Source organism: Rana temporaria, chromosome 12 (genome assembly GCF_905171775.1).
Source record: "Rana temporaria chromosome 12, aRanTem1.1, whole genome shotgun sequence".
Lineage (NCBI taxonomy): Eukaryota > Metazoa > Chordata > Amphibia > Anura > Ranidae > Rana > Rana temporaria.
In genome coordinates this window covers 6,213,659-6,234,049 of record NC_053500.1, presented here as the reverse complement: position 1 = coordinate 6,234,049, position 20,391 = coordinate 6,213,659, and the positions used below count along the sequence as shown (strand labels likewise).

The window sequence follows — 20,391 nt, the reverse complement described above, 5'->3', positions numbered from 1 at the left end:
ATGTCAATACACCTACACTATTTCTGGTTTTAGGCGTTTGGACGGAGTTTCATGGAGCTGTGTTGAAATTAAAAAAAAATTTCTCTAAATTTATAAGATCAAAAAAAAAAATGCACAAAAGCATATACTTCTTTTTACAAAAAAAAAAAAAAAAATGAATGATTGCTTTTCAGTTCGAACATGTTTTATAAAGTTCCCCATAGGTTTGTTCCATTTTTTATTTTATTTATTATTATTAATTAAAATAACATAGGTTTGTTCCTTTTTTTTTTTTTTTTTTTTTTTTTTATTAAAATATATATTATTTATATGTTATTTTAATTAATAATAATAAATAAAATAAAAAAAGGAACAAACCTATGGGGAACTAATTTTTGGCCTTGGAGGCCAGTGCCCAGATACAATTTTGAGCTCTGGCCGAACCACCCCCCCCCCCAAAAAAAAAGGTTGTAGTTTACTGGCTCTATGCAGAGAGTGACCCGGTTTGGTAATTTTGGCCTTGGAGCCCTGGTGCCGTAAGACGGAGATCAATTCGTATGACTAGTATTGCCTATTTTCTGTGATTTATTATCATTTATTCGTGTGGCGGCTCTTCAAAGTATTAACTTCTTTGGTCTTTGCAGGAAAACACACCCTCAGTATGCCCTACCAGAAAGATGGTCTAATGGGGATGGTCATTAATCCAAATGAAGTTTTCTGCTCTGTACCCGGAAGATTGTCCCTCCTGAGCTCCACCTCAAAATACAAAGTCACCGTGGCGGAAGTACAGCGTAGACTCTCCCCCCCGGAGTGCCTGAACGCATCCCTGCTTGGTGGAGTCCTCCGAAGGTAAGAAGCCTTGAAGATGCTCCATGTTACAGTCGGTGGGGTTGGCTGGTTTTGTTGGTTTTTGGTTTCCGGTATCTTGCTGGGCAAAATTGTGGAACATCTTACTAGATCAGTAACGAATGTTAGGGGTCTCCAAAATTTTTTAAACAAAGTGCCAGTTTACCGTCCATCAGACTTCAGGCCATCAAGAGTACAAAATGACCCATCAGTGGAGTATTCAATCCCCCCCCCAACCCGCCCCCATCATTGATGTCAGTGGAAGGAATTGGGAGAAGTTGTGCCCTGCCATTTCACTGGGCCCCATTGTTTGTCATTGGGAGGAACTGGGACCAGTGTGAGTAGAAAATGCCCTGGTGTTAATGGGGGGGGGGGAACCAAGCCCCATCATTGACATTAGTAGAAGGAATAATGCCCCATTGTCGTCGGTGGTAGGAATAGTGCCCTATCATTGATGTCAGTGATGAGGCAATATTCTTTGCACTGACCCCATTGAAAGGCAGTGCCATATCGTTGGTGTCAGTGGAAGGAATGGCGGCCCGTTGTCTCTTTTGGGTGGAAGGAATGGCGCCCCGTTGTCGGTGTGGGTGGAAGGAATGGCGCCCAAAAGGCCAGATAAAGGCAAGCGAAGGGTGGCATCTGGCCCCCGACCACAGTTCAGAGACCACTGCTCTATGCCGATATCTCTACCTGTTTGGTCTCCAGTAGGTACAGGTGCAACCTTTCCAAGGTTTGCCAAGGTCAGCCGAACTGTCCTCTGGCCTTTCCGGTCATTTCCGAGGCTCTCCGGTGCCCTCCCCCCGCCTATGTCGGCATGCGGTATTGCATGCCATTGAAGTCAATGCGGAACAAATTATTTTCGTTTCCATTGACTTCTATGGGAAAACTCGCTTTTGATATGCGAGTGCTTTGGATTAGGAGCCTTCTCCTGGAACGGATTATGCTTGTAATCTGAGGTTCCACTGTACCTTTTTTGTTTAAGGCCAATTGATAGCTCTGAAAACTTTAGACGATCTGTCTCGGGGCAGATAGTTTGCTGACCTCACCCTTTAAAGTGCCCCAAGCAACGACTGAAAAACCGAACCAATGAAATGAGCGTTGTGAGATGCAGTTTTTTCCAACTTCTCGAACTTCTTGTGGCTTGGAAGGCTATTAAATGGTCAGATATCCATTGGCCAGTTTAGGTGTGATTGTGCAAAGACCACATTGGTTCTTGTGTTTGGTTTTCATTCAATGGCTTTGACTGTGAGGACTTGGCATCTGATGTTCTTTTGGTTGTGAAGACCGTTTGCCACGAAGAAGCGTTTTTAAGACCAGTGCTAAGCGTCTCGTATCTCGTGCATGTATGCTGAATATTTATTCTGGTCCAACTGCTTTTTATTTAACGATGGAAGATTTGGGTGGAGCAGTTCCAAAAAAAAAAAAAACTCCCCATAATGTAATTCAACTAAACATTCTATTCTTAGTTTCTGGTGCCACTCTCGCAACAATGGCTTTCTTTGTCCTAAAGACTGTTTTAAGGAGACCACAAAAGGGCAGACGCATAAGATGAAGAGTGGGGGGGAAATAAAAAGGAATCGTTAGACCGCATTGTGTAGTAACAGGCCAGCTCATTTAAATTTGAACTAATTGTATTCAAATGAGCAGGAGGCTCCACAGTACGGTCTGCTCTGGTGTTGTTGGGTTCCTCCGAATAACTAGTCACTTCAAAGCTGTTGATTCCTTTTCAGAGGGCAAGTTTGAGAACTGGAAATGTCTCTTTTTATAAGGTCCTTCTACATTTAAAGAGTTCATGGAAATCCTTGATGAAAGCCATCTTTTCTCTTTTTTTTATAGAGCATTTTTAAGTTGAACAATTGAGGTTTATGCTACTTTCTTGGAGACGCTTTCTCAACGGGGGGGAAAAATAAACAGGCCCTTGATGTTGCAAGACGAGTGGTCACAATGTTTTAAGAACAAGGATGCATGTGACTGGTTGTATGTAAGAGCCCACTGGATGGGGCTTGAGTGGAGAACCCAGATGCTGGAGATCTTGCAACCAATGCTCTTCAGAGGTTCAATAGCCCCACCAACTTCTGATGTCTGGAGGGCATTGGTTGCAAGATCTCCAGCATCTGGGTTATACATTCAAGCCACATCCAATGGGCTCTTGCATACAACCAGCCACATATGGGCTAGTTTTGGGTGATGCCCATGTGACTGGTTGTATGCAAGAGCCCATTGGATGTGGCTTGAGTGTAGAACCCAGATGCAAGATCTCCAGCAATCAATGCCCTTCAGATGTAGGTGGGATTATTGCATCTATGGGCATTACCCAAAACTAGCCCATATGTGACTGGTTGTATGCAAGAGCCCATTGTATTCAGGGCTGTCTTAATGAGAGGGCACACCTGGGTACTGCCCAGGGGCCCTAGCTGCATGGGGGGGGGGGCCTGCACTTTCCCCAAAGCAGCTGGTCTTTGAGCCCACGCTGCCCCGAAATTGGGGGCCCCATGATGGCACTGAGAGTGATGGATACACAGGGGAGGCAGTCTGCCTCCTACCTACTTGATGTCTGTTTACCTGCACTGTCATCATTGTAGGGGCCCCAGAGCATTACTTTGCCCAGGGGCCCATGATGCTATTTAGACGGCCCTGATTGTATTAGGCTTTCGGGCAGAAATAAGATGCTGGATCTCTTGCAACCAAAAGCCCTTCAGACATCAGAAGTTGGTGGGGTTATTGGAACCTGTGGGCATCACCCAAAACCAGCCCATATGTAACTGGTTGTATGTAAGAGCCCATTGGATGTGGCCTTTAGGTTAGAAATGAGTTGCTGAATGTCTTGCAACCAAAGACATTAGTGGGGTTATTGAACCTGTGGGCATCACCCAAAACCAGCCCATGTATGAGTGGTTGTATATAAGAGCCCATTGGATGTGGCTTGAGTGTCGAACTGAGATGCTGGAGATCTTGCAACCAAAGCCCTTCAGACATCAGATATTGGTGGGATTATTGAACCTGTGGGCATCACGCATACAACCAGTCACATATGGACTAGTTTTGGGTTATACCCACAGATTCAATAATCCCACCAACATCTGATGTCTGAAAGGCATTGGTTGCAAGACATCCAGCATCTCTCATTTCTGCCCTTAAAAGCCACATACAACCAGTCGCATATGGGCTAGTTTTGGGTGATGCCCACAGGTTCAAAAACCCCACTAACTTCTGATGTCTGAAGTGTTGTTTTTTTGAACCTGTGGGCATCACCCAAAACTAGCCTATATGTGACTGGTTGTATGTAAGAGCCCATTGGATGTGGCTTTTAGGGAAGAAATTAGATGCTGGAGATCTTGCAACCCAAGTCCTTCAGACAGTTGGTTTGGTTGTTGGAACCTGTGGGCATCACCCAAAACTAGCCCTTGAATTGTAGCCACTGAACGAAAGATATGCTTGAATTAAAATGTCATAATAATTTGAAGTTCTCTCGCTTTTGTAAAGACCTTGGATATAATCCCTCAACAAGTCTCCGCAGATCTAGATACCTTTTTAGCGAGGTAGCTCCTGTGAAATCCTATCGTTTTAATCCATTGTCTGTCAGAGTTTGGATACATTGTTTAGTAATGCGAGGGAATTCTACCCTTGTCAGATCAATGTTTCCCTCCTATAAAGTCTTGTTGTCTCTCTCTTGGGGCTGACGCCCTGGCAGATACCTGACACTTGTTTGTTGGTTAAACACCCTATTGGGAGCATTGAAATTTGAAATGACTCTTCTGACTCCCTGTTCTTTTCTTTCCCCCACCCAGAGCCAAATCGAAAAACGGAGGGAGGTCGCTGCGAGAAAAGCTAGAGAAAATCGGTCTAAACTTGCCGGCTGGGAGAAGGAAAGCTGCAAATGTGACTCTCTTAACGTCTCTTGTGGAAGGTTTGTTGGGGTTTTATTTACCACCTTCTTCTCTTCTTCCCTTTTTTTTTTTTTTTTTTTTTTTTTTTTTTTATGAACAATTCAAATGTAGCTAATAATATTATTATTGCTACATTTGAATTCTTCATTTTATAAAATGTATTTTATTTTAAATTCAAATATATTATTATTATTATTATTATTATTATTATTATTATTATTATTAAAGGAAATGCTACATTTGAATTAATTAAAAATAAATAAAAATAAAAATAAAATAATTCTATTTTTTAAATGAAGAATTCAAATGTAGCATTATAATAATTTAAATGGCTTTGGCTCATAAATTTGATCTTGAGTAACATGTCGTCCGTTAAGACATTTTGTCTATACAGTGAAACCTCGGATTGCGAGTAACATGGTTAGGCATTTTTTTAGTTTTTTAAATCCTGACTTGGTTTGCGAGTGTCTTGCAAAACGAGCAGGATTCGAGCCACAGCGGTGTGCAGTAACGCATTTGGCCAGAGGTGGGGGGGCACCAGAGCCGATAGGAGCAGTTTGGAAAAACTCAAATACTCAGTTGCCAAGGTTTTCCGCGTTCGGCCGAGCTGTCCCCAAGGCTCTCTGGCGCCCCCCCCCCAACCTCTGACCACATGGGGTATTGCATGCCATGGAAGTCAATGCGGAACAAATTATTTTAGTTTTCATTGACTTCTATGGGGAAACTCGCTTTGCTATGCAAGCCCTTTGGATTACAAGCATTCTCCTGGAACGGATTATGCTCGTTATTTCAAGGTTCCACTGTACACTGAAGTTAATATATTTGTGTACAACAAATAGAATATATTATTCAATCTTCTAGAGAAAGGCTACTCCATGTACCTTATACCATTTTCCACCTTTTTACCCCTGAGGAACCCTCGAAATCATTTTTAGGCCTTGGGGGGGGGGGGGGGGACCGCTGCTAAAACGTTCATTGGGGGTCAATGGGTGGGGGAAATGCCTTCATATCAGTGTCCGGTACGTAGAATGCCCTTTTTCAGTAGTGATATAAATGAGAATAAAAGGGCACCGGTGTCATGACTCTGCCATGTGATGTTGGCCCCTGGACTATGCAGGAACCATGAAAAGGGAGGTCAATTGACCACAGACGAAGGAACACAAGGGTTCAATGGAACTCTGGTTGAGAATGGCTGTGGAAGAGTGTTTGTTGCTTCTGTAAACAAGCATTGTAGACTTACTTTTGTCTTGGGCTGGGTTCACACTTACTTCGGATGCGGCTCACAGCAGGGGTCCGTTTTTTATCCCTGTTCTCTGTTTCAAGGACAAATCGTCCTTGAAATTGCTTGAATTCGGACCTGAAACAGAGCCAAAGACACACCGGACCTCTGTGCCATCCACCCCGGAGATATGTGAACCGGCTCTATGAAGAGCTGGGCACAGTCTCCTGTAATGTGGTTTCGATGCGGGGAAACCCACATCCAATTCGCTTAGGTGTGAACACGGCAATTTTAAATGTCTATGAAGTCCAAAAATCGTTTTGCAACAAATGTGGTCTGTTCCATTCTGTAGGTCACTAAGCTGGTGTAGATGCCTTCAAAGGCCAGACTAAAGCCTCGTACACACGATCACATTTTTCCAGTGGGAATTGTGTGATGACAGACTGTTGGCGGGAAAATCTGACCGTTTGTACGCTCCATCGGACAATTGTCAGATTTTTCCGAGGACAAATGTTGGATGGCAGGCTTTAAGATTTTCCGTGGACAACGGTCTGTTGACGGCTTTTCTGAGTGTGTGTACAAAAGTACAAACCTGCATGCTCGTAATCAATGCTCGCCAAACACGACATTACCAGAAGGTGCCCAAAGGGTGGCGTTAAAGAGCTGAAAAAAAATGACGTAACTACGTTCGTGTTTGTTGGCTGACAATTGTGTGCCGTTTTTCTATGCAAGACAAGTTCCTGGCCTATGCCCTTCGGACAAAAGTCTGAGGCTTTGTCTGCGGAAAATCCGATCGTGTGCACGTGGCCTAAGTCTCCAGTATGTCAGTTGGAAATATATTGGGCGCTTGCTTGGTGGCTCATGTTTGGCACTCCTGATTCTTCACTCTTAAGATTTCCAGCAATCTCCATGCAAATTCGAGAAGATGCTTGTCCTTACATCAATGCAAAGTGGGAGGATCCAGCTCAGGAGGAGGAAATGCTTAAAGTTGGGAACCTTAGATTGGCTACTAGAAAATGTGGTTCCTATCTTTAAGCCTTTCCTTCTACTGCTGGGTCCTTCCACTTTCCATTGATTTCAACACAGAAATGCTCGTTGAGGTTCTGAATTGGATGCTCTCCTTAAGGATAAGACCCCTTTTATGGTGTATATGGGGAGTTGTGATATCCCCGGGGGGTTTGTTTTGTCTGAGATGATGCAAGGGTTAACATTGCTCAGCCGTTAGTCACTTCCTCACTTGGGCCTCTTTGGATGTTGGGGCTGGAAGTTCCTTAATGGTAACTTTCTTGAGGTTTCTAATTGCGTAGTGTTATGAAGACTGCTGTAGCCTGTGTAGTTATTGGACATGATAAAATCATTAAATGGCGTAGAAGGTCACTGGCATTTGGTAAGCTACTTGGACGGCTTGTTAAGTTCAAACCACAAAGGTTCCCCCCCCCCTTTTTTTTTTTTTTTTTTTTTTTTAACATTCACGTTTCCACTCCTGAACAGTCACCAGTGGAAAACAAAAATGGTTTTCCTCTATGGGACAACAAATCAGGGATATGTTTTCAGTTAGTGTAAACTGGCCTGCATATAATGGGATAAAAAGAATGCCGGGCCGCAATTTATTATGCAAGGCTTTCCGAGCGGAGGAGTTTGTAGTTGCTCTCAGGCCAGCCAATCAACTGCTGAAGCCGGAGAGAGCCTCTGCGTTTTTAATCGGGACAGGTTCCCTTTAAAGAGCTCATTCCAATGGTGGCTCTTGCCCTATTGACTTCTCAAAAGTGTAGTGTGTGTTTGTTTGTTTTTTTTCTATTCTATTTTTTTATTATATATTTTTTTGTTTTTATGTTTTCCTTTTATTACAAATTAAATATAAAAACAAAAAAATTATATATTATAATAATTTGTGTGTGTGTGTGATTTTAATATATATATATATATATATATATATAATCTTTATATATTTTTTATATATATATATATATATATATATATATATATATATATATATATATATATATATATATATATATATATATATATATATATATAATCTTTATATCTTATTATTCCACTATATATTTTTAAAAATGTGTATATATTTGTAGTAGTAATAATAATATTATTATTTAAAAAATATATATCAATTTGTTATTAATAATAATTTTTTATATATAAAAATTGTGTTCGGAAGTTTACATACCCTGGGGCAGAATTTATGATTTCTTGGCCATTTTTCTAAGAATATGAATGATAACACACAAACTTTTCTTGGTGTTTGGCAGAAGCCATTTATTATCAATCGACTGTATTTACTTTTTTTTTAAAATCCTAATGACAACAGAAACTACCCAAATTACCCTGATCAAAAGTTGACATACCCTGGTGATTTTTGGCCTGTTAACACCGCACACAACTTGACACCAAGGAGTTTGAATGGCTATTAAAAGGTGACCATCCTCACCTGTGATCTGTTTGCTTGTAATTAGTGCGTGTGTCTAAAAGGTCAATGAGTTTCTGGACTCCTGACAGACCCTTGCATCTTTCATCCAGTGCTGCACTGAGGTTTCTGGATTCTGAGTCATGGGGAAAGCAAAAAGAATTGTCAAAGGATCTGCGGGGAAAAGGTAGCTGAACTGTATAAAACAGGAAAGGAATATAAAAAGATATCCAAGGAATTGAGGAGGCCAATCAGCAGTGTTCAAACTCTAATCAAGAAGTGGAAAATGAGGGGTTCTGGTGAAACCAAACCACGGTCAGGTAGACCAACTAAAATTTCAGCCACAACTGGCAGGAAAATTGTTCGGGATGCAAAGAAAACCCACAAATACCTTCAGGTGAAATACGGGACTCTCTGAAAACATGTGGTGTGGCTGTACAAGATGCACAATAAGGAGGCACTTGAAGAAAGACGGGCTGCATGGCCGAGTCACCGGAGGAAAGCCATTACTACGCAAATGTCACAAAGTATCCGCTTACAATATGCCAAACGGCACAGAGACAAGCCTCAAACCTTTTGCCACAAACTCCTTTGGAGAGATGAGACCAAAATTTAGCTTTTTGGCCACAACCATAAACGCTACATTTTGAGAGGAGACAACAAGGTCTACGATGAAAGGTCCACCATCCCTACTGTGAAACACGGAGGTGGGTCACTGATGTTTTGGGGATGTGTGAGCTACAAAGGCACAGGAAACTGATGGCAAGTTGAATGCAGAATGTTATCAAAAAAGACTGGAGGAACATTTCATTTATCAGCCAGGAAGCTGCGCATGGGACGGACTTGGACATTCAGACATGACAATGATCCAAAACACAAGGCCAAGTCCACCTGTCATTGGCATCAGCAGAATAAAGTGAAGGTTCTGGGAGTGGCTATCTCAGTTTCCTGACCTCAATATCATTGAGCCCCTCTGGGGAGATCTCAAATGTGCCGTTCATGCGAGACAGCCCAAGAATTTACAGAAACTGGAAGAGGAATGGGGAGCTTTACAATCTGAGAAGATAAAGAGCCTCCTCCACAAATACCACAAAACACTTCAAGCTGTCATTGATGGTAAAGGGGGGCAATACATGGTATTAGGAACTGGGGTATGTAAACTTTTGATCGGGGTCATTTGGGTAGTTTCTGTTGCCAGTATGATATAAAAAGAGTAAACAGTTGATTGATAATAAATGGCTTCAGCCAAACACTAGTCATGAGTGAGTGAGAAGTCTTTGTGTTATCATTAATATTCTATGAAAAATGGCCAAGAAATCATAGATTCTGCCAGGGTATGCAAACTTATGAGCACAACTGTATATAATAAAAAAAAAAAATGAAACATTGTATATAACGTAAGTTGTTGACTTGCAGGGGAGGCAGTACACCTCGCTCGTGACTTTGGCTACGTCTGTGAAACCGAATTTCCCTCTAAAGCCGTGGCGGAATACCTGAGCCGACCTCACGCGGAACGTAACGACATGGGCAATCGGAAAAACATGCTCCTCGCTGCTAAGTAAGTTGCTTTGCTAATTTTTTATTTTATATTTTTGCTTTATCCTGTGTTGTTCTATGAATAAAGTGTCTCTACCTGTATGACACTTTAACCAAGGCCACACTTGTCCAATGGGAAGCTGCTTCATAAAGCCCCGGTGTGCACTATTTTTTTTTTTCTCTTTTTCTCTCTTTCTCTTTTTTTTTTTTTTTTCTCCTCCTTTTTCTCCTTCTCTTTCTTGAGATGTACCATATATGCGAACAGTGACTTATAGCAAAAGTTTAAAACCTCTGTCAGGCTTTTATTGCTGGAACATGTAATGTCTTCTGGCTTTGACTCCTCAATGATTCATAGTTTTTTTTAAAGGTGGCAAAGTCTCGTTCATAATGAATGCAATGGCACTGGTGAAGCTGCTCTAGGCATAAATGGGGGTACCTTGGGGTTCTAACAAAGATTTAAAAGTATGCGTTTCGTGGTCAGAAATATCCCCCCCCTTTTTTTTTTTTTTTTTTTCTCGGAGCTCAAAAATTGCATGTAGTTGCAATTCAAAAACTGCAAAGTAGCTAACATTTTTCAATGGAAAAACAAAGTGCCCAGGAGAGAGATAGCTAGAGAGTGTGTAATTATATTATATTCAGGGCCGTTTGAAGTATTTTGGGGGCCCCAAGCAAAATGGGGGCCCCCAAGCACCCCCCCCCGCATGCAAAGCCTACGTTAACGCTACACAATTTTATTTTTCTATTCTTACCTCCCCTTCTTCCCTGTAGGCTGCCACTGAAGCGTGGCCGAGCTCCTCTTCCCCAGTCCCCTATCAGATAGTGCCCAGGCCGGGCCGGGTACCGTGCGGTACAGGAGATTCAGTTTCCTGTCTTCCCGGCCGGACTGAAAGAAAGTGAGCACTCCTGGCCGGGAACAGGAAACTGAATCTCCTGTACCACACGCGGTACCCGGCCGGACTGACAGGACTCAGGTGGAAATAAGAGGAGCTCGGCCACGCTACATCCTGGAAAGGGGAAGTTGGGGGGGGCCCCAGGCCAGCTCGGGGCCCCAAGCAATTGTTTGTTTTGCCTGTCCTGTAGCGACGGGCCTGATTATATTATATTATATTATATTATATTATATCTCTATCTCATTGTGCATCCTTCAAATATATTGGCGACTGTGCCGCTTTTGAGTATTCCTAACTAACATATTTGAGCCGCGATGAAGGGGGAGATCTCTGAGCTTCTGAAACATGTTGGATGATTTTTGTTTTCTTGCTATGAACCAACACCAGTGTTAAAAGATTCTTGAATTTTATGGCTTTTTTTTTATATACTGTATAGCAGTTTTTTTTTTTTTTTTTTTTTTAGTCACCCATGGGGAGTTTTCCCTCACTTCCTGTTCTTGAACCTGACTGGGGTCCGAGTCCTTCACAGTTTTTAGTAAAGGTTGTTTTGAGCTCTTCATCCTCTTTTTTGATCTTGAAATTAAAGCTTCTAAGGACCTGCCCCCAAGGCCCCTATGCTGGGATGACTCAAACTCGTGGGAGGGGTCATATGAGAATCCCTTTTACCGTGTGTAGCTTTTATTTTTATATGTTGTATATTTTTAATAAAGCTGCAGGAAAGATGAGTTACTACTTTTTCGTTTGCGACAAGGGGGGGGAAAGTGTTTGAGCATAGAAAGAAATTGTACATAAATGGCCCAGAGCAAAATAATGTTGCTAATTGGTTCAGGAGTAGTTCTTGGGTTTGTTAAACAAATTTTTTATCAAAGAATTTCCACTTTCTGGTACTGAGCTTATAAACGTATGACTTTTTTTTTTTTTTGGGTTGGTTGTTGTGGTTAGTTGGTTGTGGGTGGGTGGTTGGTTGTTTGTTGGTGGGTGGTTGGTTGGTTGGTTGGTTGTGGGTGGGTGGGTGGTTGTGGGTGGGTGGTTGGTTGGTTGTGGGTGGGTGGTTGGTTGTGGGTGGTTGGTTGGTTGTTGGTTGCGGGTGGTTGGTTGGTTGTTGGTTGTGGGTGGTTGGTTGGTTGTTGTGGGTGGTTGGTTGTTATTGGTGGTGGTTGTGGTTGGTTGTTGTGGTTGGTTGTTGGTGGTTGGTTGGTTGTTATTGGTGGTGGTTGTGGTTGGTTGTTATTGGCGGTGGTTGTGGTTGGTTGTTATTGGCGGTGGTTGTGGTTGGTTGTTATTGGCGGTGGTTGTGGTTGGTTGTTATTGGCGGTGGTTGTGGTTGGTTGTTATTGGCGGTGGTTGTGGTTGGTTGTTGGAGGGGGGGGGATTTCTGCTGCTCTCGGTGCTTTGTGCACTGGCGGTGCGCAGTCCAGTTGGAACAGGAAGGGGCCGTCCCCAAACTTTTCCCACAAAGTTGGGAGCATGAAATTGTCCAAAATGTCTTGGTATGCTGCTTCCTTAAGAGGTTCCCTTCACTGGAACTAAGGGGCCAAACCCAACCCCTGAAAAACAACCCCCCACACCATAATCCCCCCTCCACCAAATGATTTGGACCAGTGCACAACACAAGGTCCATCAAGACATGGATGAGCGAGTTTGGGGTGGAGGAACTTGACTGGCCTGCACAGAATGACTATTGCCCGGTAAAGCTGTTTTTATAATGCATAGCTATGCTACTCCACTTCTTCCCCCCGAGGAGCTTGCACGGCTAGGCCCTCATCTTGGTCAATCGCACACAGTGGGGCCAATTTTCGTTGGCAGTTGGCTAAACCACCAGTGTGTTTTTGTGGGCGCTCCTAGGCTAAACCCACTTAAGACATTGCGAGAACATGCAGATGGCACCCCTGTTGGGTTTTGGAACCTAGGACCTTAGAACTGCAAGGCAAGCATGTTAGCCATTTCACTGCTCTGATGCGCCATATCGTGAAGCAACCAATCGGAGGTAACCTTCCATCAATTTTGGGGCAGACTGGTTTCTGTGGATTGCTGTGCTCTTCTTTTGCATGCTGCCTCCTGGAATCAGTGAGCTGATAATTCAGTCTGGGCTGAGCTCGCTGCCTGATAGGTTTCAAAGCGACTCAGCGATGCAGAACTCTTTTCTCTCTTGAGAGCGATTTGCAGGCTGGCTTCACAGAACATGATCTTGTTGTGTAATTAGCTTGTCGCGATGAGCGCCTAATGAACGGGAGATTTAGTGATTTGAATTTAACTTACCATCCCACAAGTCCTTAGTGTTGCCTGTGTGCCTGGATCACCTGTCCCCCGTACCAACCCTTTCCCGGCAGCGTGGAATAAAATAACCAAATACATAATTTATTTTGGTGATTTAAAAAAAAAACATAATCTTTTATTTTGAATACTTTAAATTTTTTTTTTTTTTTTTTTAATTATTACCTTGAAATGTAAACTATGAAAAAAAAAACTTAAATTGATCAACAACTTCCACATTTTTTTCTTCATAGTTTACATTTCAAGGTAATGATTTACAAAATTTGGGCTTTTTTTTTTTTTTTTCCAATAACTTTTGAGACAAGCTTTCATAGACTGATCTACGTTATGATCCATTTTAAGCTACAGGGGGCGCTCCAGTTGGCTGCCTTCTTGCTCTGCAGTATGTAGCTCATCTCAGTTCTGAAAGGGTTGGTCCTGACCATGCCGGGGGTGTGTGTTTTTTTTTTTTTTTTTTTTTGAGCTTGCAATCTAGGAAAATGCATAAAGTAGTTCTCGTCATAAAACTCCTTTTATCAGGTTTTGGTACAGTCGCCCAGACTTTTTAAGAGGTTTCCGGAGATAAGAATGTCATGTATGGGGTGGGGGGGGTTGCATGAGCATTTTATGGCGTTACTGCTAGTGGTTTTAAGTGATGTGGCGCTTGAGTAATATTTTTCAGGTGGTGTTTAAATAGCTGAATGCTGAGTAAGTAGCTAGTCATCTCAGCCAGGGACAATGGGGGGGGGGGGGGGGTTACTATGTGGTTTTCCCATATATTCCAGTATGGGCTCTAGAATTTTCAGCTTCATAGTTGCTTACCGGGTGGGTTGGTGTGTCCAGGTGTGTGTTGTTGATTTTTTTATTTAATAATATTATTTATTATATAAAAAACAACATTATTATTATATAAAAATGTTATCTTTTTTTTTTTTTTTTTTTTTTTTATTAAAATATATATTAAATTTTATGGGGCAAAAAAAGAAGTCTTTGTAGAAAAACAGGATTTAGGCTTTTTAGAGGCTTCATTCATTTAGACCGGGGGGTCTCCAAACTTGCTAAACAATGGACCAGTTTACTGTCCTTCAGACTTTAGAAGGACCAGTCAGAGAAGAAAATGTCATGTATCAGGAAAGGTAAATAAAGCCCCATTTTGGGTATTAAGGGGAGAAATGGTGCCTCATCGTTGGTCTCAGTGAAAGGAATATTTCCCCATTTTTGGTTGAAGGGTCTCCGTGGGGGCAAAATAGTACTCAAAGGGCCACATCTGACCCCTGGGACACAGTTTGGAGACCACTGATTTTAAAGGCTTTCTTCCTTTTTAATATATATATATTTTTTCTATTCCCCCCCCCCATACAAAAAAAAGCAAGGCTTTGTAGAAAAAAATGGACTTAAACTTTTAGAAGCTTCATTCACTTAATTTTTTTATATATAATGTGTGTGTGTGTGTGTGTGTGTGTATATGTGTGTGTGTGTATATGTATATGTATATGTATATGTATATATATATATATATATATATATATATATATATATATATATATATATATATATATATATATATATATATATATATATATATATATATATATATATATATATATATATATATATATAGTGTGTATTTATTTTGTTTCCCCCCTATTCCCCCAAGGCCTTGTAGAGAAACAGGATTAGAGGTTTTATTCATTTTAGAAGCTTCATTCACTTTTTTTTTTTTTTTTTTAAAGAAGGAGATCTTTCGTAGAATTTATCCATTTCTAATTCAGGGTTGGAGTGATCATAGCAGCCATTGGCAGGCGGGTCGCTTTTATTCCTTACTGGGCTGCTGCTGGTCCATCAATTTGAAATCTGGTTTCTTCCCGAAAAAAGTCACCTGTGTTTGGTTCTTTTTTGCGACCGCGCCCATGCATTAAGTTGAACAACAAAATTAGAGAATGTTTAGTCCTATTGGTGTATATATATATATATATATATATATATATATATATATATATATATATATATATATATATATATATATATATATATATATATATATATATATATATATATATATATATACTTGGTTCACCTTGGCATTCATCTTTTATGTCTAGGGAGGAGGAAGATGCTTCCAATGTGAGAAGGGGGGAGGAGAAAGTCTGCCTAAAAAATAAGTTTTAGCAAATCCCTATTTACCCCTGAAACTGGCATTCTTGCTGCTCCGCCACATTTCCCCCCATACTGTATCCAAACCTGCCAGCCTTGCTAATCCAGCCGAGGAATGGTTGGTGGTTTTGACCTATTCCTTGCGAGGATCCGCATAACGACCCGCAATGCAGATCCGCGCAAGCGTGAGGATTTTCACATGTGTGTAGAGAGAGAGAGAGACTTTAACATTCGGTCTTCTTTTCTATTTTTTTTTCTTTTCTTTATTGGGCATGGACAATTTTCAGCTCTTTCATTGTGAGGTTCTCCAACCCTTTCAGTTGCCAGCCATTGAACCTCATCCTAGAATCCAATGTTCTTTTGTATTTACAATGTGGTGGCCAAAACTGGCCCCTATACTCTAGAGGTGGTCTTCCAAGTGATTTACACAGAGGCAATACTATGGGAACATCATTTGTTCTGCTTCTACCATAATATTTATTAATAATAATAATAATAATATTTGTATTTTTTTTCAGATAATAAATATTATTTAAAAAAAATAATAATAATATCTAAAAAAAAAATACAATCTCAGATTGGCAATATACAATAGACAAAATTTTTAATTGATAACATCCTATCATCTTGGGGTGTGTGTGTGCGTGCAGGGCAGCCATCACAAATTTTGGGGCCCCTTACAGGTGTAATACAAAAAAAAAAAAAAAAAAAACAGGAGGGGGGCCTGTAAAGGGCCCTGGGGGCCATCTGGCCCCTTGCAGGTGTAATAAAAAAAATTGATTTTTTTTTTTAATAAAACGGCGAGGGGGGCCATCGGGCCCCTTACAGGTGTAATGCCTGTACCCCCGTGTGTGTGTGTTGTGGTTTTTTTTTTCTATTTGGGTAGTTCTGAATATATTTTATGAAAATGAAGGCTCAAGACTATTGATTAATTTATGGATGGGTGACCTGGCTGTTTGTGTAAATTGTGTGTGTGTGTGTTGTTTTTTTTTCCCCCTCATTTGATTTGCGCGGTACATTTCGAGTTTGAGTTTTGGTAGTTTTTTAAACTTGGAATTGGCTGGTCATTGCCGTGTTCCTATTGATAAGACCAGGACTGGGTACCCTCTATGTAGAGCAGTCTGTAAGCTCTCCTGGCACGCTGAGCAACATTTTTGAGGTTCAACAAAGGAAAGCAGCGCCATCCCTTTAGAAGCTTTGGCAGCTATGGTAAGTTGCTTCTTGATGTCGACTTTATTATTTTTTTTGAAAAATTTTTTTTTTCACTTTTAGGTTTTTAATTTTGTTTAAATGGAGGCTGTCCTTTCTTTTTATTCTCTTTTTTTTTTTTTTCCTCTTTTCTCTCTTCTCTCTTTTTTTCTTCTCTTTTTTTTTTTTTTTTCTCTTTTTTTTTTTTATTCTTTTCTCTCTTTTCTCTCCTTCCAAAAATAGTGTACAGTTTTAGAGAACATAAACGGCAAATTTTTATTAAAAGGGGTGGGGGGGTATTGTACTTTTTAGAGATTTCTGAACTTTTTACAGACTTTTGAGTCATTTTGCTCATTATTAATAAAAAAATAATAATAATAATTTTTTATTGTTTTTAATCATAGGCAGATCTGCAAAGAATTCACAGACCTCCTCACCCAGGACAGAACGCCCCTCGGTAACGCCAGACCGAGCCCCATTCTGGAACCAGGGATCCAAAGCTGCTTGTCGCACTTCAGCCTCATAACGCACGGGTTCGGGAGTGCCGCCATTTGCGCCGCCATGACCTCTCTACAAAACTACCTGAACGAAGCATTAAAGGTCGCAGACAAAATGTACATGAGTTCTGGAGAACAAAGCCCAGGGGAGGGAAACAAATCTTTGGACAAGATGGACAAACACAGAAAATAGACGGGACCGGGGCGACGTTTCAATGTTGCTTGGAACGGGGGGAGTTCGGGAGATTGGCGCGGCAGCCAGCTTCTGTTCCTCCTTTTTTTTTATCTTACTTTGGACGTGTGAGCAGACTTATCTTTGCTCTGGAGACTTTGACCCTGTGGGACGGTGCTATTTTCAGATCTTCATCTTTCACTGCCCAGAACTTGTGTTGGGAACTCCAAGAATTTTTTTTTATTTTTTTTTAAAAACTCCTTTGCACTCTTTTTAACCCGCTATGCCCCCCCCCCCCCCAAAATGATAAATTTTAATGAGACCTTCAGATCTAAAATTTTGTAGAATAGCATTTGTAGGAATTGTAATCCCTTGTCTTAAGCTGCATGTCAGGGTGATATTGCCCTGCCTTGCATATTTTCATGGAGACAAAAATGAAGACTGTTATTTACATTTTTATACTGGCCTGTTGCTGCTTTATAAAAAAAAATTGAAACTAATAAAAAAAAAGATTTTTTTTTTTTTTTTTTTTATTAGTTTTTTTTTTTTTATTTGTTTGTTTTGTATGTGGCAACAGATAGCAGGCTGAAATCTTACACACCAGATGTCAATTTATTTTAAAATTCCTGACATAGGAGAGACCGCCAGGCGATAACTGTCTTGTCAAGAGTTATATAGAATACTGTATATAAGAAGAATAATGGAGCTTTTTTTTTAATTTTATTTAGCCTGTGCCATTTAATTTTTTATTATTTTTTTTAATTTAATTTTTTTCCCCCTCAACCTAGGTCACGGTGCCAGAAATTGACAAAAAAAAAAAAAAATGATGCTTAAGTTTGTTCAGTGTTGAAATATAGTCATTGCCGAGGCTTTTTGTTCTCCAAGTATACATTTCTCAGGATATTTTCAGTGTTGAGATTACTTCCTTGTTACTGTTGGTTGCTGGAATTTTTTTTTATAGATTGCAGCCAATTTGGACATTTTTCACTTAAGGGGTGTACTCACTTTTGTTGCCGGCGGTTTAGACATGAATGGCTGTGTGTTGAGTTCTTTTGAGGGGACAGCAAATTTACACTGTTATATAAGCTGTACACTCACTACACAACATTGTAGCAAAGTGTCGTTTCTTCAGTGTTGTCACATGAAAAAGATACAAGAAATTATTTACAAAATATATAAAATTAAAAATATATATATTTTCCGGAACCTTTAAACTTGAAACTTTCTTTTTCAATGAGTTCTGCAATTGGGATGTGATGCATATCCCCCCCTTCTTCTTCTTTTTTTTTTTTTTTTTTTTTTTTTATTATTTTTTTTTTCTCTTGCCTACTGTAAAATTTCGCTAAGAATTTTTATCTTGTTTTAAAAAATTGTCTAGAATTTCAATGTCCATTCACAAATTCATTCATGATTTTTATTTTTAATGTAAAGGGTTGGTTCACATAAATCCGATGTTTCAGGTGGAATTTTTCCGCCGTCTGTGGGGTTTTTATTTAAAATCTTTTTGGAGGGTGAGGGGAGGATGTGTGGAAAGACATGTCTTTCCACTTATTTTTTTTTTTTTTTTTTTTTTTAGAATATAAAACAAATCCATCAAATGGTGGGAGCCCCTCATAATGGCCATAGCAGGTGTGCAATTTTTTTAAATTTTTTTTTTCACAATTTGAAACATCAGCTTTGGCTGGACTGGCCATTTTAATAGTTTGACCTTCCAAGGCACCGAGCCGTGGTTAGCCCCAGATTTTGTAGCTTGTTCCAGAACCATTGCTGAGATAATGAATTTTTTTTTATTTTTTTTTCCTGTCTGTACATAACTTATTTATATGTAATTTAAGGGGACTTTGTACATAATGGTGAAACTTTATACAACTGAGGTTATGGAAAAATTGATTAAAAAAAAGTTTCTGAATTTTTTTTTTTTTTTTTTTTAAGCGTCTGCAAACAGATCTAATTTTTAGGGTATTTAACAAATGATGGCACTAAAGATATTAATAAAGGTTTTATCCTTTTTGTCAAAGCAATATGTGTGCAACTGTGTGGGATGGGAGGTGATGTTTCAAGGGGGGAGAGAGAGAGTGTTGCGTCGCAATATATTTTTTATTTTTTTTTCTCGACCTCTTTTACATATTTTGTAAATTTTCCAATTCTGAAATGTTGTATATTATAAACCTATAATAAAAAAAACAATTCTCCACAAAACGTAATTTTCATCCTCCTTTTTTTGTATTGCCGTATATACTCGAGTATAAGCCGAGGCACCTAATTTTGCCACAAAAAAATGGGAAAAACGTGTTGACTCGAGAATAAGCCTGCATGCCTCACTGTGCCCATGCCTCACTGTGCCCATGCCTAGACTTGCGTTTAACATGGGAGTATATAGAAGGGGTGCCCAGCTTTGAAAAATTGTTGCTCCCTGCCCGTAGGTCCCCCAGACATCAAACTTTGCACACTTGTAGAGGAGAAATGGGGCTACATGTGTACCTAGATCCGGGTCCAGGGGACCTACAGCCAGCCAGTACCGGGTCCCCAAATTCACAGTAGAAAGGACAGTTTAACATGGGAGCCTATGGAAGGGGTGCCCGACTTTGAAAAATCGGTGCTCCCCGTCCGTAGGTCCCCCCAGACAACAAACGTTGCACACCTGTAGAGGAGAACTGGGGCTACATGTGTGCTAAGTCCAGGAGACCGGTACCGGGTCCCCAAGGTCCGGGATATCAGGCGCAAAAAGATGACTTGAGTATAAGCCGAAGTTTGCATTTTTTTAGCACAAAAAAATTGCTGAAAAACTCGGCTTATACTCGAGTATATAGTGTGTGTGTGTGTGTGTGTGTGTGTGTGTGTGTGTGTGTGTATATAATATAATTATACACATTCTACAAAAAATGCATATAAGTTTATTATATATAATGTGTGTGTGTGTGTGTGTGTGTGTGTTTGTTATACTTTTTTTAAATAAAATATATAATAATATTTATAGTCATATAATTCTACACAAATTCTATAAAAATACATAAAAAAGCATTAAAAAATAATATAAAAGGGAAACGGAAAAGGCGATCTCACAAAAGTAACAATTACTAAATTACGAGGAGTGTACGAAATAAACGACCATCATTATCCAACAAAATTACGATTTCGAATCCAAAGAAAATAAATCGGACCGAATTAGGAATCATTCAGTATCAACGAAAATAAAACTTACAAAAATACGAACGAGTCCGAATATGAAAATTTGCGTCTTGCGCATTTTTACGAAACTACGGAAACGAGGCGAAATGAAATGCATCTTTTTTGTTGTGCACATTTTATATATATATTTCCTCTAGCAAATTTTAGGGCAGTAGT

At 40.1% G+C, this 20,391-nt stretch overlaps 1 protein-coding gene across 2 annotated transcripts in view; it reads left to right on the top strand.

Annotated features, from left to right (window-relative positions):
- TFAP2C (transcription factor AP-2 gamma) overlaps positions 1 to 17,536 on the top strand; it is a 42,134-nt gene extending 24,598 nt beyond the window's left edge. For both annotated transcript variants that reach the window (XM_040331659.1, XM_040331658.1), the window contains exons 4-7: positions 624 to 828; positions 4,614 to 4,732; positions 9,773 to 9,914; positions 16,782 to 17,536. In XM_040331659.1, coding sequence (XP_040187593.1) covers positions 624 to 828; positions 4,614 to 4,732; positions 9,773 to 9,914; positions 16,782 to 17,067 — 752 coding nt within the window. In that variant the 3' untranslated portion in view covers positions 17,068 to 17,536. The remainder of the gene's footprint in view (positions 1 to 623; positions 829 to 4,613; positions 4,733 to 9,772; positions 9,915 to 16,781) is intronic.
- The last annotated feature ends 2,855 nt before the right edge of the window (positions 17,537 to 20,391 follow it).